The sequence below is a fragment of the Tauraco erythrolophus genome, chromosome 7, assembly GCF_009769465.1.
Source record: "Tauraco erythrolophus isolate bTauEry1 chromosome 7, bTauEry1.pri, whole genome shotgun sequence".
Classification (NCBI taxonomy): domain Eukaryota; kingdom Metazoa; phylum Chordata; class Aves; order Musophagiformes; family Musophagidae; genus Tauraco; species Tauraco erythrolophus.
The window spans coordinates 3200889-3217348 of record NC_141471.1 but is presented as its reverse complement, the minus strand read 5'-3'; the positions used below and the strand labels follow the sequence as shown (position 1 = coordinate 3217348).

The window sequence follows — 16460 nt, the reverse complement described above, 5'->3', positions numbered from 1 at the left end:
CACTTCTCTTCCTTATCTAACTGCTGTGCATGCAAATCACAAACTAGGCAAGATTCCAGGAGCAGACCAGAGGTTCTTCAGACACTGGGCCCTGTGCAAGTCTTGCAGTTGACAAACAAAGTTGTAACTGCAACGGCAACATCTAAAATACCATGAGAAAGAACTGACCAACAACCTGTTGCTGGTAAAAAAAAGCTCCTTTGCGATTTCAGACTCAGGTTCTGTGTGTGGAATTTGCAAAAAGATAAGGAAAACCTCCATAAATACCCAAGCAAAAGCTGGTTAGTTCAAGCTTTTATAGCCACATGTACACTAATAATTATTAGAGCAATCAAAGGCATTTTGGAAAATAAAGACTGTGTCCTCATTTAAGCAGTTTTACCCCAATGTGCACGTAGGTTGTGTAACCGTTGAGCAGTGGCTTTTGCCCCCTCCAACGTTTCAAACTCCTGTAGCCAGGCACGCTTTATCTCAGCAAAGAATGCAACTTTTAGCCAAGATTTGTCAACGGGAATTCTTGGGCATAAAATGCACCACTAAGAAATCTCTGAAATGGATTTGAGGTAGAACAAAGTTGGATCCTCTGATCTGGGTGCGTTCAAAAGTTTATAGGATTGGGAAAAATTTTAGCCTTTAGTTTCACAAATTTATGGCTTATCAAAAACTAGCATCGTACAGAAGCAATTATTCATCCATCACTATCCTGCTCTGCCACACGAGCCTTAATCCCCCTCAAACAGCCTTCATCCATAGTCACTGGAATCAATGGGGACTTTGTCGCTGGTTTCAATGGGCACAGAGCAGCGTCTGCAGCAGTTCCCAGAGAGGAACATTAGGGGAAAAAAAAAAAATCTTCATTTGAAACTAAAAGATTCATGTTTCAAAAGACTGACCTCAGATGTGCTTTGGAAACTTTTTTGGGGGAGTATGTCTTTCTTCCACAAACTGCATATTTATCAGCTCTAGTCCTAGAGATGATCTTAAGAGCTCATCTCCCAGGGGATCAGAACTTCTTTCTAATTTGCTTCCTTATTAAAATAAATTGAAATTAACTTTTTTTTTTTTATTGTTCGCAATCTTTGCTACCTGCATGAAAAGCAAGTAGCACATTTCCATGTCTTTTTTTTTTTTTTTGGAGTCTTTTGCTTATTTCTTTGCTCCTCTGCCTTTAGAAATTTCATGTTCTGAAAACAGAAAAGCAAGAGACTGCAGGTAAAAGGAAATTAATAGTTTATTTCAGCTCAGGAAAAAAAAATAACAACCAACAAACCACCATAAAACCCCAAACATACGATATTTATTGTTTGAGAAAAACAAGGAAATCAAGGAGATGTGTTTTCAAATTTTAACTTTGGAAAGGAATTCCTTTGGACTTACTTTAGCTCACTTCATTTCTCATAGCTTTGTTTCTCAGCTTACCATTTTAAAGTGAGGCAAATAATACCCTTCTATTTTATCAGAGCATTTCACAGCTAAATAATTTAGGGCCAGACTGTGCTACATTTTTTTATGTTGTGTGATATCTCACCATGCAAATATCCTCAAAGGACCAGCAAGCTCATGTGACAGCTCCAGAGACAGGCTTCCTTAGAGACTACTTGCACAATCATGTGCTATTAGACATAATAAGGAATGACAGAATCCAGCCACTAAAACCTCACGAGGTGCTCAATGACAGCAGCCATTACAGCTACAGATAAATTACATTGAAAACAATCCCACTTTATTGCATTCCTGACTTCTAAAATATCCTTTGATTTTAGTATTGCTCTGTTTTATTCTCGGCATCTTTTTTTATTGAAGACCTCTGAATTTCTTCTCGGACAAGGACACGGTTACAGGTACTGCTGTCGGATAAAATTACTGCAATGAGTTCTGGTTCGTACAACGTTTGGAAGACATTCGGAAACGGTTTGCTTCTCAGGTGGTGAGGACTTAATAAGAGTGTCCTCACTGCTGAGAAAGCTGCAAAACTGCTTTCTGGAAGCAGTAAGAGACATTTTTTGCACAAAGCGATGAGGCTGTGGTTTAGGTGGAGACTAAGTCAGAGTTGTAGGAATGCCACAGTGTGTGCAGGGTGTACATCGTGTTAGGAGGTGCTGCCTTCCTCTGCCTTCCCGGAAAAACCCATCTCTGTAAGGACGAGAACAAAGTTACACTTACAGGAGTAAATATGTAAATTAATGGAATACGAAGAGGCTGCTTTAAGCTGCTGGACATCCTCGGGGTGAAGTAACTTGGCCTGAAGGATGAGGATTTAATGGTTTGAAACTGAAAGAAATGGCTTTAAACTGAAAGAGGGGAGATTTAGATTAGATCTAAGGAAGAAATTCTTCACTCTGAGGGCGGTGAGGCACTGGAACAGGTTGCCCAGAGAAGCTGTGGCTGCCCCATCCCTGGAAGTGTTCCAGGCCAGGTTGGATGAGGCTTTGGGCAACCTGGTGTAGCAGAGGGTGTCCCTGCCCATGGCAGGGAGGATGAAACTGGATGATCTCTGAGGTCATTTCCAACCCAAACCATTCTATGATTCTATGATTTATAGATTTAATACTTGTTCCTGAACAGTTTGACACTTCAGCGATCGCCAAAGTTACCACTTCCACACTCTGGGATGGTCCAACATCCCAAACTCAGAAAAAAAAACCACCCTATGGCCTGCTGCAATAATTACAATTCCTTTGGTTTACATTTCCTTGGGCTCCTAAGCCACAGCTGGGTAAGCTTACGCAGGGCTGATGCTGGAAAAGGGACAGGATCACCGCAGGCTGCCCCTTGGAGCGGCCGTGTTTCCATGCCGAAGGAGAACCGGAGCGGCCCCACCACAGCCCTGACGAATGCATTGCGGCAAACGCTCTCCCGTATAAAATCTTCTGAGGCTTTTTTGTGCTCGCAAAAATATCTTCCCGTCAGAGAGAGAGAGAGAGATCTCTGCAAAACCGCTCAGGCTTCTCACATTAAAGAGGTGAAGCACCGGGGGGATGAGCAGCCGCTCAGCTCCACGGCCCTGCATGACGGCTGGGGTCGGGGCAGCGAGAGGGGTGCCCCCGACGGGGGCTCAGCGCGTTATTTATTCCATAAAGCGCCTTCCCTCTCCCGCCATTCACGGGAAGCCGCCTCCCCTCACAGCCCCGCGCGGGCGGCGGGAAAGCGCGGCGGGGGCGGGGAGGAGCGAGGCGCGGCGGGGGAGGCGGGGCCGCGGCGGGGCGGGGCGGGGCGGGCGGACGGGCCATGGAGTCCGTGGGTTAATGGCGCTCGGGGCCGGCGGAGCCTCCCGGCAGGAGGGGGTGGGGGTAGCGGGGGCGCGGCGCGGCGAAGGAACAAAGCTCCGGAGCTGCCAGGTAAGGCCGCGGCCGCTGCCTGCCCGGGGAGAGGCCGGGCAGGGCGGGCAGCGCTGACAGGGCTTCCCCCCCCCACCACCACTCCAACCCTGGTCGTGAGAGGAGCAGATTCTCCTCAGGGTGAATTTCCCCCCGCCGGCCTCTCGCCGGCGCCCCGCCGCCGCCCTCACGCTCCCGCGGCCCCTCCGCCGGGGCTGAGGGCGGTGTAGGGGTGGACGGTGTCGCTCGGAGCCTCTGGCAGCGGCGCGGCGGTGTCATTTTACCCGGCGGCGGAGAAGGAGGGGGGCGGGCGGGGGGCCGCGGGGCGGGCGCGGGCGGTGCGCGGCTGGTCCCCTCAGGGCTCCTCTCCTTTGTGCGCAGGTGGCGGGGCCGAGGGGCCGCCCGCGGCCATGGGCGTGCAGGACCGGCCCCAGTGCTTCTTCGAGATCGAAATCAACCGGGAGCCAGGTGAGGTTCGCGGCTCTGACACTCGGCCCAACTGCTGTTTGTTGTTTTTTGTTTCTGTTGGTTTGTGGTTTTTTTCCACGTTTTTTCCCTTAATGACTGACTCGAGCCGTTAGCAATGAGTTTGGCCGTCGATGTGTTATTTTCTGAGTTAGTTTTTAGTAACTTTTGGTGTTTACTGTGGTGCTGGATGCTTTTTATTCCCCTTTGAGGTAGGTTTTTGTTCGCGTCCATAGGTTCGGTAAGGCTAACGCACGCTATTTTGGAAGATAAAAAGCATTGTGTGTTAGAAGCGCTCTCTGGATGTGTATTATTCATTGCAGTTGTATAAACTGTGGGAAATTGGGACAAGTTGTGAGGAAACTGGAGAGGTACTCCTAGAATTGTTTTTAATCATACATTTATTAAAGTTGGGAAGGGACCCGAGGAGATCATCTGATCTAAACCTTTCCTCCCCTGCTTAAATTGAGTCTTCTGAATGTAAATGAAGAATTCGTCAGGTGACCCTTTTAATAACAATGAAATAATCCCTCTTTTAACTCATATTTTCCCTATGGGAAGTGTAATCGCCTGTAAGCAATAGACTGAGTTTTAATCCTGGAATAGCTACTTGATTCCCTCCTCTGTTTTCATCGCTCTGTAAAAATGGTTGGATGGATTTACTTGCCCATCTTTTTGAGCACAAATTAATCGATGCATGTTAGTTGTCTCAGGTATACCCAGTGCTTTATATTGCTACTGTTTGTCTCTTAGAAAAATGAATAAATGATGGCTTCATTATGCTTTCACTTTCATTTTCTGCTTCAATGTTTCTCTGAAAACCTTTGAAATAAGAGTTTATATCTCTGCATTTTCAAATTTCGGTTGCATTCAAATGTAGCTGTAACCCATTTGGCTTGCTTTTTATTTTCACCAAAACTTCAAAAGAAAGATTCAGTTCTTACTTCAGTGACCTGATATGGGGCATATCTATAAATCTGTTGCTGTTGCAACTCCTATTTGGGTTATGAACAGTGCCTTTTCTGAATACCTTTTTTTGAAGAGAAAAATCTTAATGTGAATGGAGCTTAACATTTCCTCTTGCTTTAAATTGAAATTTACTTTGGAATGAGACTACAAAAAATATGTCGGGTTGGGTAAGTTTGCAGTTCAGGAATGGTAATTTGGGATTGGTTTATATCAAAGACAGCTCATTCTTCATCCCGTTTGCTTTTTATCTTTGTAGGGTTTTTTATTTTGACTCTGCATCTGAAGAAACCTCTCCCTGTGCTGTTTTCTTCTGCTCTTTCTCTTTGTGCACGTTCCTGCTCCCGTTTCATAATACGTCTTGTTGCCTGCCTCGTCCCCTCCTCAGCCTGGTGCCGTTCATCACGAGTGAAAGTGGATTACCTTGTTTTCCCTCACATCTACTTGGGTTTGATGACTGATAGCGGTGCCAGAGAGGAATTGCAGCGTTAGTGTTCTTGGTGGTGCAGGGCTTTCGTTACTTGGAGCAGATGCAGGGACTTTGGCTCTGTTCGTGGCTGTCTATATTTATTTTCTCTTTAAAGGAACAGGAATCTCACAGCTGTATATCGAATTCAGAGCCCTGCTCTGAATTTTTATTACAGCTGATTAATGACTTGTATTTTTGCAGGAAAACGTGCCGATTTGTTAAATGTTGGTGTCAGGACTTGCATGTAATTACTACTTTATGTGCAACTATTTCTTGGGACTTGAGGTGGTATTTTAAAAGCTGAAACATTGCTCTTTTAGCTGTAAGATGACCTTCAAAAGCTGAATCGAGTGTGAATGATAAAGCAGATGACACGAAGCGCTAACTCTGAGAGATGTACTCTCCTGCTGGCACTAGCGAGGTTTTAATTTTAACTTTTAAACTGCCAGCAGATTTTAAAAATGTTTTTCTTATTCGACTTTAATACAGTAAGCTGATTTGTTTGTTCATTTTAATGTGTGTGTTCATTTTAATGTTTTGTACATTTTAGTTAGACGTAGGGAGAAGAACCGGGGAAAGAACAGTTCTGTGTTTTCTTGCTAGCTAGGAGTTAAGACATTGCCCTTGCCCTGTCTATACTGAAAAGCTGAACTAATATCTCTCTGCAAAATGCAGAGTGAGAGGACGCGCCTCTGACAGTACTGGAGACATCCCTTTGCCTGCAGAATACAAAACCGTGTCATTTTTAGCAGTGTAGGTTGCTTGGAGTCCAAAAACGTTCCCCCACGCAGCTGCCAACTCTTAGCTTTCCCCTCACAGACTTTCCTTACCCAACGTTTGTCAAGATACCTGTAGCAATTAAAAAGAAGAGAGCAGTGCACAGACTAGATGACGAGGAGCTGCAAAAGGTGCTGTGTGTGCATGCATATGTGAGAGGGGAGGTGACTGCAGAGTTCAGATCCGTTTTACTCTGTAACTAGATCCTTTAGAAAATACAGCAGTGGATATCATAGCTTTGGTTGTGCTTTCAGAAGCTTTATTACAGCTTCTGTGTCCACATTTTAATTTTAGCTACAGAATCTTGGAACAAAACTTGGTGTCTGCTTGTATGTGCCTCTAGCAGCGGGGCAAACTTTGTAGGCTTTGTGCTGGTGTTTAAGTCTAAACTTGGGCTGCTTTTGGTAAGTTGCTTGTTAAGCATTTTTTAATGAATGTACATCGTGGTTCATAATTTTTAAAGAGCAAATGGAGAATATATCAGGACTAAGCATTTATTTTGATACTATCACAGACAGCACCTCTCCCTTCTTCTGGCTACCCCCTGACCGATGGATTTGGACACCTGCAGCATGCATGTAGGAGTAAGCTACTTCCAGTACGCCAAGAATTTTGGGGTGGCAGCAGATGCCTATGTAAATAATTCTGTATTTACTCTGTGGTGCAGAATATGTGTGGAGCTTCAGTCTTTCAGGTACCGTGATGATTAGAACAGATGTCTGATGAGGATGTCACATAGTTGGTGTGGCCATCCAGGATTTTTTACACACACCTCTCCTCCCTGCCCCACTCACTGGCTTTGTCCTTCATAAAGTATGTTCTATTTGCTCATTCTTGCTTGCTTTCATTCTTATGCACAGAAGAATTTTCCTCCTTCTCCTCTTTTTTTACTTCTTTCTTCCATCTTCTGTTACTTTTTGACCCTTTGCTCACTTCTTCACTCCCCTTCAATTTCTTTCCTTCCTGCGGTATGCCCCTTCCCTTATCAGTCACTCTGTTCTTCCATTACCTCTTTCCTTCTGGTCACTTTTGCCTGAAGTTTGGTGTATTTTGGGATTGTTGTTGTCAGTGCAGAATGAAGTACCCTGAGGACTTACCTTGAGGTCTAGAACAAATTGGATTAGTAAATGGAAGACCAGACTGACCAGCCGCTTCTGCTGGGAGAAGACCAAGTGTAGCCTCTCACTTGTGTTTCTCTGTGAAACTGGAGATGGTCAATTTTTGTTGTGTGCAGTACTGGAGTATGTTTACTTTTGTGGAGATGGTGGAAGATTAGAATGGAGGGAGCTTCGGGTAGTATTTGTGGGAGATGAGGCTTATAGAGAGCTGGGGAAAGAAGTTTATGGAGGCGTTCCTTGGAAAGAGTCTGAGGTGGGGTGAGGAGGCATTAACAAAGTGTTAATGTGTCAAGACTCAGGAGAATTGGGACATCCATGTTTTAAGTGATGTTTTAAATGAAATCTGTTCTTTTTCAATGGTAAGGTTTATTTTTCTAGAAACTGCAGCCTCATTTCTACTTTAAGGGAGTCTTTTTAAATTTATATGACTTCGTGTTCACAAATTTAGGGATAAAGAAATTAATAAAATTAAAATACAGCCGTTTTAGTGAGCTGTTATTTAAACTTGCCCGCAAATCTATCTAAGCCTTTGGGCCTCTGGCAGACTCCATCTGTAAGGGATATGCATCACTGTCTTACTGATTGTAATCCATGTTTTCTCCTTCAGCAGGATGTTCCTGTTGATGTACTGGGAGAAGTGCTGCAGTGGCCGCTTGCTTGGTTTGCTCTAAGAAATTGGGGAAAGACAAAACCAATATATTTAGGTTTATTTTGAGACTGTCTGTCTGAAACAGACAGCTTTATGACCTGAACATAACATAATCTAGCAAAACAGTTTGTTTTCCATGGAAAACAAGTTTAAGCAATGTGTGTTTTGCTCCAGAGGTTGTTTCTAAAAAGCTTAGCAGCTAAATTGGAGGAAATAATTGGGTAAACATTTGAAATCAATAATCATTTTAATGAACTTTGCTAGCAGGAGCCCTTATTACAATATACCATGGATATTCCTACCCTGAATTTTTACCTTTCTAATTTGAATCAAGTTCTTCCTTGGCTGAAAAATTGATGAAGGGTTCAAAAATAAGAGAAGAGGTTTTCATCTTTCAATTTGAAACTAGAGTTCTGGAATTGGATTATTTCTGGTTGTTATGCCTTCTGATTTCTCTAATTGATATCGCTCATTAGCTACAGATAGCACGATGAAATCAAGCTTCAAAACATCTGAGACTTTACATGTGCATCACTTGCTGTATGTAATTACCAGTGATGTAAATACTACTTTTGTCACTTAATTTCTATCAAAAAACATCTTTGTAAAACAAGTTAAAAGCCTGCTAACAAATAAGAATACTTTACAAAGTTTGTTTTACAAATAAAAGGTAAGTGTTAGGTTGTGGTTGGATAAATTCCCGTGGTGTTGGCTTGCACAAAAAGTACGGCACTGTCAGATCTGCACTGTGGTACGGACCAGCGTGTCTTCCTAGCTATGAGCTGGGGAGAAACAGTCCTCTCTTGAGAGCAACACTAAATTAAAATTATAGACATGTCCTACCTGCTGAGGTGTTCAAATCAGGATTTTCAAGGTTTGTATAAATTTCTGGTGGTACTGGAAGATTTGCATCTCAAGTTAGGGGAGAGTTTCGTTGTTAGAATCTCAGCATTTTGGGGTTTAGTGAAGAAGTGAGGTGTCCCTGGGGGCTCGTTTCTTGGCCAAGGCCGACGGAGGGGCTTGGGTAGGTTTGTGAGCAGAGTTCACCTCCTTGAGTTACTCTTCTTAGCAATTTTTTTGTTTGTTTGCCTTAAGGTGCTAATCGAGCCTTACGGTTAGTCACACAAAACTTCTCTAATCAGATAACCTTTGTATCAGGGACATGGAGCTGAAGAAAGTATTGGGAATTTTCTCTATACAGTGAAGATGGATCATTTCAGAGAAGAGGTGTTTAAATCTGAGGAAATTAGTTGCATTTCAAATGTTTTTTTCTATCTGTGTGATGTCAGCATATACCTCAACTCCAAGTTTAAAATGAGGTGTTTCCTTTTTTTTTTCTTTTTGAGAGAAGAGGTAAGAGAAAGATTCATAGGTTCTAAACATGCTTTGTATAAATACTTTTTATTTAGTTTTTTTTTTTATTAACAGCTGTTACTTCATCCATATTTATCTGAGCAAGGTGTGAAAATGTGTTTGGTCTTTCTCTGACACATTTAATTGTTTGTCAGTGGAAAATATTATCTTGCAGTGATAACGGTATTCGTGCAGCTTAGGTAAAATACAGACACTAACCCACCAGATGGATGCACAGTATGTGGTTTGTGTGTTATAAGCATATGGCAACTTTTTATAGAGCTGGATATAACAGGGTAAGCAGTACTTCAGGATCTCTCTCCCCTGTATAACCTCATCTTTTAAACTGGATCTACAGTTGGTTTGTAGGAGCTGAAAGGCATGGGAAACTGGCAGACGTTATTATTGACAAAGCACTAGAGAAAGATGCTGTTGAAATGGTGATGCCTTAGTTAGGAATGTCTTTTGCCATCTTCTACCTTGACATCTTCAAGAGCTTATCATGGCATTCTTCCACCAGAAGGCAGAAGTGGTGATGTCTGCCGCTTAAGGTGCGAAATGTGGTGGGGTTTGTATGTGGGACTGTCCCAGTTTTGGCTGAGACAGAGTTACTTTTCTTTTAGTCGCTAGAAAAGCTCTGTGTTTTGGATTTAGTCTGGGATTTGTTATGAGAAGAACGCTGATAACCCGCTGATGTTTATAGCTGGTGCTGAGACATCAAGGGCTTTCCAGCTTCCCGTGTTTTGCCAGTGTACAGGAGCACAACAGGTGGGGGAGAGGGTGGCTGGGACAAAGAGCCCACAACTCCTGGTTGAGGATTTGAGATTAGAATTAGGATTGAAGGCCAGATTGGCCAATGGAATGTTCCATGTTATGCCCAGTGTATAGACAACGGTTGGCCCCAGGAAGTTGGGGTTCTGGAGTTCTGTTTCTCTCCCATTCTCTTTTCGGATCCCTTTTTGGGCCTCTCGCTCTTCTGAGATTGCAATTTTGGGACTTGGCTGGTTTTGGAGTCGCTAACTGGGATGGGTTGGACATTGATCAGCAGGTACTGAGCAATTGCACTGCTCACTTATTTGTATATATTAGTATAATTTTATATATTATCATTATTGTAATTTTTATTGCTATTTTTATCATTATTACTTTTAATTTTATTTCAGTTATTAAATTGTTCTTATCTCAGCCCATGAGATTTCCATTTTAACACTCTTCCCTATTCCCTGGGAGTGGGACAGTGTCTGGATTAAACCACAAGGACAGAAACTTACAACCAGAAGACTTCTGCAATTTCTGCCTGAGGGCAGAAGTCCCTTCTGGAGCCCACAGGCAGTAACACCTAGGAGTTAGCACACCTAGGCAGCTGACACCCTGGTGAAAGCAGTAGCTGTTCTGTGTTTCTCTGCTCTGGACAACTTTTTCTCTGAATGGCATCATGTCATTTCACAGAGAGGAGATCTGTCCGTGGCTTTCTAAAGCACTTGGTTCCTGTTCAGGCTGGCGCTTTTTGGCAGCAGAGGAATGGGATTTCTGCTCTTCTGAAGTGCTGTGCTTGTAAAGCTGGTTGATCAGCAGGTACTGAGAGGGACTTTTTACAAGGGCATGTAGTGATGGGACAAGGGACAATGGCTTTAAACTGAAAGAGGGCAGATTTAGATTAGGTATAAGGAAAAAATTTTTCCCTCTGAGGGTGGTGAGGCACTGGCACGGGTTGCCCAGAGAAGCTGTGGCTGCCCCATCCCTGGAAGTGTTCAAGGCCAGGTTGGATGAGGCTTTGGGCAACCTGGTGTAGTGGAGGGTGTCCCTGCCCATGGCAGGGGGGTTGGAACTGGATGATCTTTGAGGTCCTTTCCAACCCAAACCATTCCATGTTTCTATGATTCTTTTGTGTTCTCTGCTTGACTCTTCAATCCACGTAACTTACAATGGTGTCTCCACCTCCAAAAAGTTGCCTTTTCCTACCACTGTTTAAAGTGGGACCTTTGAGTAGTCGCTGCTTCTTCATTCTTTGGAGTTTGTCCCTACTCACTTCCTTTGGATTTCGATGCTGTAATGATGAATGCTCAGAGAAATGAAATGCAGGCATTTTAACGCCTGAAGACATCTTGAATTTTTTATCTAAGAGTACAAAATGCGGGTGGTCTGTTATTTTTTTTTTATTCCTCCCCTTTTTGAACCAACAGTTCCCCTCGCTGGCTGCTGTAAACGTTTGGACAAAGCCCCAAAACTGAGCTCAGTTTCTTAAGAGCCTCTCAGAATTTTTCTTCGTGATGAAGTACTGAATAAAATACATTTGAATGTCATTTTCTTTTTTCCTCTTTGAGAGAAAAGAATTAATTCCTGGGGTAGTTACTTTTAAAATTATTTTTGAAGCCTTACCAGTGTATACCACTAGAGGGTAGTGCTCATTGACAGATTGTTACTGGTCCCTTGTAATGCTGGCTGACAGTGTGGCTTTGATGGCTTCTTTCACAACCTATAGGGATAACTTTTTCATTGCTAATTGTGTATTTTTGGAAAGTTTTCATGTATTTGGGGCTTGGTTTGTTGTTTGGTGTTTTTTTTTTCCTTTAGTAATATGCATCCCAGTATCTTGGAAAATAGCACTTGGAAAAGGCTTGCCTGCCTTTTATCTTTCCTCTTTAGTTCATCTATTCTTTTTATTTTTTAAACTAAGGGATTTTAGGCAAAGAGTGCGAACGTGTCTGTAATCCTTAACACAGTAAGTTGGTTTTTTTAGGTAATGATCACAGGGAGAACCATGGAAATGTAATTACTAATGTATTTGTATAAACATAGTACTGGGGGAGGGAGGGTGGGTTGGGGGGAAATTATTCCAGCTCTCTGAGGACCTGTATTTATGGCAAATCTTTTTCTTTCTCAAACCAGCAGCGAATTGACAAGATGAACTATTTTAGTAAATCAATTTGGCTTTCCAGGTTCAAATCCAAATGGAATTGTTAGAATTTTTAATATATTAGATGTAAACAAAATGAAGATTACGTAATACCGTTACAATTATGGTATTGTTCTTTCCTGCCACGTGTTTTAATATGTGCATATTTGAGATGCTTTCTTATTCTGCTTGATAAAATAACTTTTTCTCAGAAAACTATATTTTCCAAACATGCTGATTTATTTATGCGCAGATTTTCTTACATCATTAGAACGAGTTATAAAACTCTTAAATATTTTTTTATTTGTTTTCTAGTTGGTCGAATTATGTTTCAGCTCTTCTCAGACATATGTCCAAAGACGTGCAAAAACTTCCTTTGCTTGTGCTCAGGTAAGTAGCATACTTATATTTAAGATTTTTAATGTTTTTTACAATTATTTTTTGTTCATGCAAGTATAAACCACAGCATAATAATAGTGCTGATCGATTTTTTTTCTGATAAAAACAAAACTGAATCTTTTTAGCACTGAGAAGGATTTGAATAATGCAGAGCAGGAAATAGTGTGGTATTCTGTAACTGTGACAGAGTTAGAGTGGTGGAGATAATATGTGACTACAGAATGCAAAACTGTGAATTTATGGAACAAAACTTTTTTTGTTGTTCCTAATGTGAGGCTCCTGTAGGTAGAAGGCTGAGACTGGTGGAATTATTGATCACTGAAGTTACACAAATGTGATAAGGGCAAGCAGTTCTTTAGGATTTATCAGGAGAGACATTAAGTAGTAATGTCACTGCACAGTAAAATGGTGACACTTGTCGTGGAACACTATATAAAACTTTGAATATATATAGATATTTTCTTGTATAAAAATATATAATAAGATTTTTAGTGTATTTCAAGTTCATAGAAGTGCTGCACAGGGATCAGAGGACAGGAGCATCTGTTAAATCTGAGAAAATGTTTTCATTTTTAGCTAAATGAAGGACTAAAAGGGAATATGATGGTGCCTGAGAAATCCTGGGATTGTTTGGTGCGAGAAAGGAGAGAAGAAATCTGTGATATTAGAGAGACAGCCTTGGCAAAAGAACGTCTGGGTATAATGTAGCACCCTTCAACCAATTATTTTTTTTTTTTAAGCAGGTCTTAACTTTTTAAAAATGGTTTCTAATGGTTGGCAGAGTATGTATGGGTAGTGAGAGTTTTGTGGGTTTGTCTGCACTGTTCCTCAGGGATTTTTCGGCTGTAAGTTGAAGATTAATCTTGATTAGGTTATTATAGGAATTGGTGTCTGATATTTATGCAAAGAATGCACTCTGTGTCTCTTGGTGAGACTTGTGATATACCTTGAATTAACTGCACCAGTGAAGCCTCTACCTTGTATATGAAATAACTTTTCCAAATCATTAAAACAGTCCAGCAGGACTTTCCAGGCAGCGTTTTAACATCTGGCTTTAGTGAGGAATGAAACAAACAAGCAGAAAAAAGAACAACTTTTTTTTTTGTTAAAAAAAAGTCTGACTTCTTTGTATTGCATCCCTGTTTGAATTCTGTTCTACAGCTGGCTGTACAGGTTTCATTGATGTCTTCAGCTGGAACCTGTCTGTAATTGCAACAATATTTGATTATTTGAAAGTAAACACAGATTTAGCAGGTCTACTCTTCAGATCAGACTAGAATATTTAAAATCTGAAACATTTGTATTGTTCTTGCAAATTGTGTTTGTCACTGCATATTCATAGGATAGAATGATCATTTGACAAATATCTTTAATAATTTGCTAATAAACACACGATAATTAACTTCTGCAGGGGAAAGAAAGGCATTTAGAAGAACCTGAAGTAATTGCCTTTATTTTGGTGAATGTGATGTTTAAGAGAATTAAGTTATGTGCATTTCTTTTGCTGGTAGAAGCCATCTCTCTTCTGCTGTGGTAGTTCTTAAACTTGAAATTGGGATGGCTGGGTTGGAGGCTAGGCTTGCATGGCTAAGGCTAATTCTTCTTATTTACACTAATTACACTTGTGTTACCATTCAGTTTGCCTGAGGTTTTTTTTCCTGTCAGCTGTTCTGTCTGCCTTTCTGCTTCTCCTTGACGAGTTCTTCCAGTGCTCCTGTTACTGCTATTTTTTCTGCATTGTACATGCCATTTTCCCTGCCCTCCTGCCTTGTCCTGTCAGAACCTTGATTGCCTCGGCACCTAAACTGAACCTTACAGAAGGATGCTGCCTCCTGCATGGTACTACAGATGAGAACTGTGGCCAGGAGCAGCAGGTCAGGCTTAGGGTCTGCGTGGGCAGCAGGTCAAGGGAGGTGATTCTGCTCTCGTGAGACCCCACCTGGAATACTGCGTTCAGCTCTGGAGTCCCCAACACAAGAAGGACGTGGAGCTGCTGGAGCGGGTCCAGAGGAGGCCACGAAGATGATCCGAGGGCTGGAGCACCTCTGCTATGAAGACAGGCTGAGAGAGTTGGGGCTGTTCAGCCTGGAGAAGAGAAGGCTCCGGGGTGATCTTATAGCAGCTTTCCAGTACCTAAAGGGGGCCTACAGGAAAGCTGGAGAGGGGCTTTTGACAAGGGCGTGTAGTGATAGGACAAGGGGCAATGGCTTTAAACTGAAAGAGGGGAGATTTAGATTAGATCTAAGGAAGAAATATTTCACTGAGAGGGTGATGAGGCACTGGAACAGGTTGCCCAGAGAAGTTGTGGCTGCCCCATCCCTGGAAGTGTTCAAGGCCAGGTTGGATGAGGCTTTGAGCAACCTAGTGTAGTGGAGGGTGTCCCTGCCCATGGCAGGGGGTTTAGAGCTGAATCGTCTTTGAGGTCCCTTCCAACCCGAACCGTTCTATGATTCTATGATCCACACCCTTCACAATAGGATCCAGCAGTTCTCTGGTACTTTCTCCCTGTCCTCGTGGACCGATGTAGTGTTCCAGGTGGGTACTGCTTCTGTGCTTGCCAAGATTATGTTAGGGGACCTACAAAGCCTGTCTCAGAAGAGCAGCAGTTCTGTGATGGGAGATAAAGATGTACTGGTAAGATTGCATTGACCTCTGGAATGAGGCTCATGGAATTTAAATTAAAACGTCTGGACTTGCAAACTGGCATCTGCAGGTCCTTCAGTCAGCCCACCTGTTGGATAAGCACAAGCCCATTTCCTCTTCGGTGCTTTGTCTGGAGCTTCCCTTCTCATAATCTCAAAGGAGACTGCTGTTGGGTGTCTAATTCCAAATATCTCAGGTTGGGTTGACAGCGCAGGGTGTTAATAGGGCACGAGAGCAAAGTTTACCAGCCAAAGGCAGAAGGACACTTTGATAAAGGCCCTTGTGCTGTGCCCTCTTCTTCTAATGGGTCGTCCTTTGCAGTGTACGAACTGTGTACGTTCTTCTCCACCATCCCACTTCCAAGTGATTCGCAGCACCTGGAGAGAACTGCTTAGGCAGGAAGGGTGCAAGTAGATGAGGCTCAAAGATGTATTTTTTTTTTTTCTTTTTCAGACAAAATTCAGACATACTTAGGGCAAAAAGAATACGGCAAGTGTTTGACCATAAACAAAAAAGAAGCCCAGCCCACGGGCTTTGTACTGACTGTTGCAGAAAAGTGTCTGAAGTTAGGGAAGTGCTGCAGCTCTAACCAGTGGAACAACTGGTCTCTGTCCCTTGCCTGACTGGCAGTCCAAGGATTGGTTTTGAAAATCAGCGTGACTTAGTTCTTGCAGGAACTTAGCTGCTGGCCAGATGGTGGAGGGTTCAAGGGCGTTGTGTAAAGTGGCTGTGACTTGTGGGAACATCGTGGAGTTATGACTTTGCCCACGGTTGTGTTGTGTGTGAAAGGAAGGGAACATCACAGGTATTGCCACTCATTATGATAGGGACTAAGCTGTCTTGGTGATACCATAAAGGAGAGTTAAAAAAAAAAAAAAAAAAAGGGACTACAACTTTAATGTACCATCTCAATGATGTGGTCCAGTGCAGCGCAGGATCCCATTCTGTAAGGGGATTATCCGTAGCCTGAGATGTGCTGAAACATGACCAGAAATGCAGGCAGGTACTCCTTGATATGCATCGATGTGGAGTTTGCAATGCTGTAGCAAAGAAGGCCATGTTTTAGGGGGAAGGGAGGTGTGTCCATCCCTGTAAGAAATATCTTTGCTTGGATAACTTCTGCGGAAAATCAAAATGGGGTAGGAGGAGACATGAGTTATGGGTATGAGGAGTCAGCGTAATGGAAAATAAATTGTATTCTCTGAGCGGGGGCTTCTACAAGTACAATAAACAGCAACACCACGAATGATTTTTGTGCCACAAACTGCTCTTTAGCCTCATCTTGGCAGCAATGGGCTGTTTGAAATGGCTAATTTGGGGGGATTTTGGGTGGAGGAACACAACAGATGGCAAAAGGGGAGTATTGACTCCGAGTAACAAGTACACATGCTTCCGAGGGCAGTACATG

General features: G+C 42.6%; 1 protein-coding gene across 6 annotated transcripts in view; it reads left to right on the top strand.

The window, feature by feature from the left end:
* Positions 1 to 3320: 3320 nt before the first annotated feature.
* NKTR (natural killer cell triggering receptor) overlaps positions 3321 to 16460 on the top strand; it is a 41207-nt gene continuing 28067 nt past the window's right edge. For 4 of the 6 annotated variants that reach the window (XM_086614234.1, XM_086614231.1, XM_086614232.1 and 1 more), the window contains exons 1-2: positions 3722 to 3785; positions 12326 to 12400. In XM_086614234.1, the coding sequence (XP_086470360.1) occupies positions 3728 to 3785; positions 12326 to 12400 (133 nt within the window). In that variant the 5' untranslated portion in view covers positions 3722 to 3727. Of the gene's footprint in view, positions 3339 to 3698; positions 3786 to 12325; positions 12401 to 13081; positions 13107 to 16460 lie in introns of those variants that run through there. The other 2 variants (XM_086614235.1, XM_086614236.1) reach the window with 2 other exon arrangements.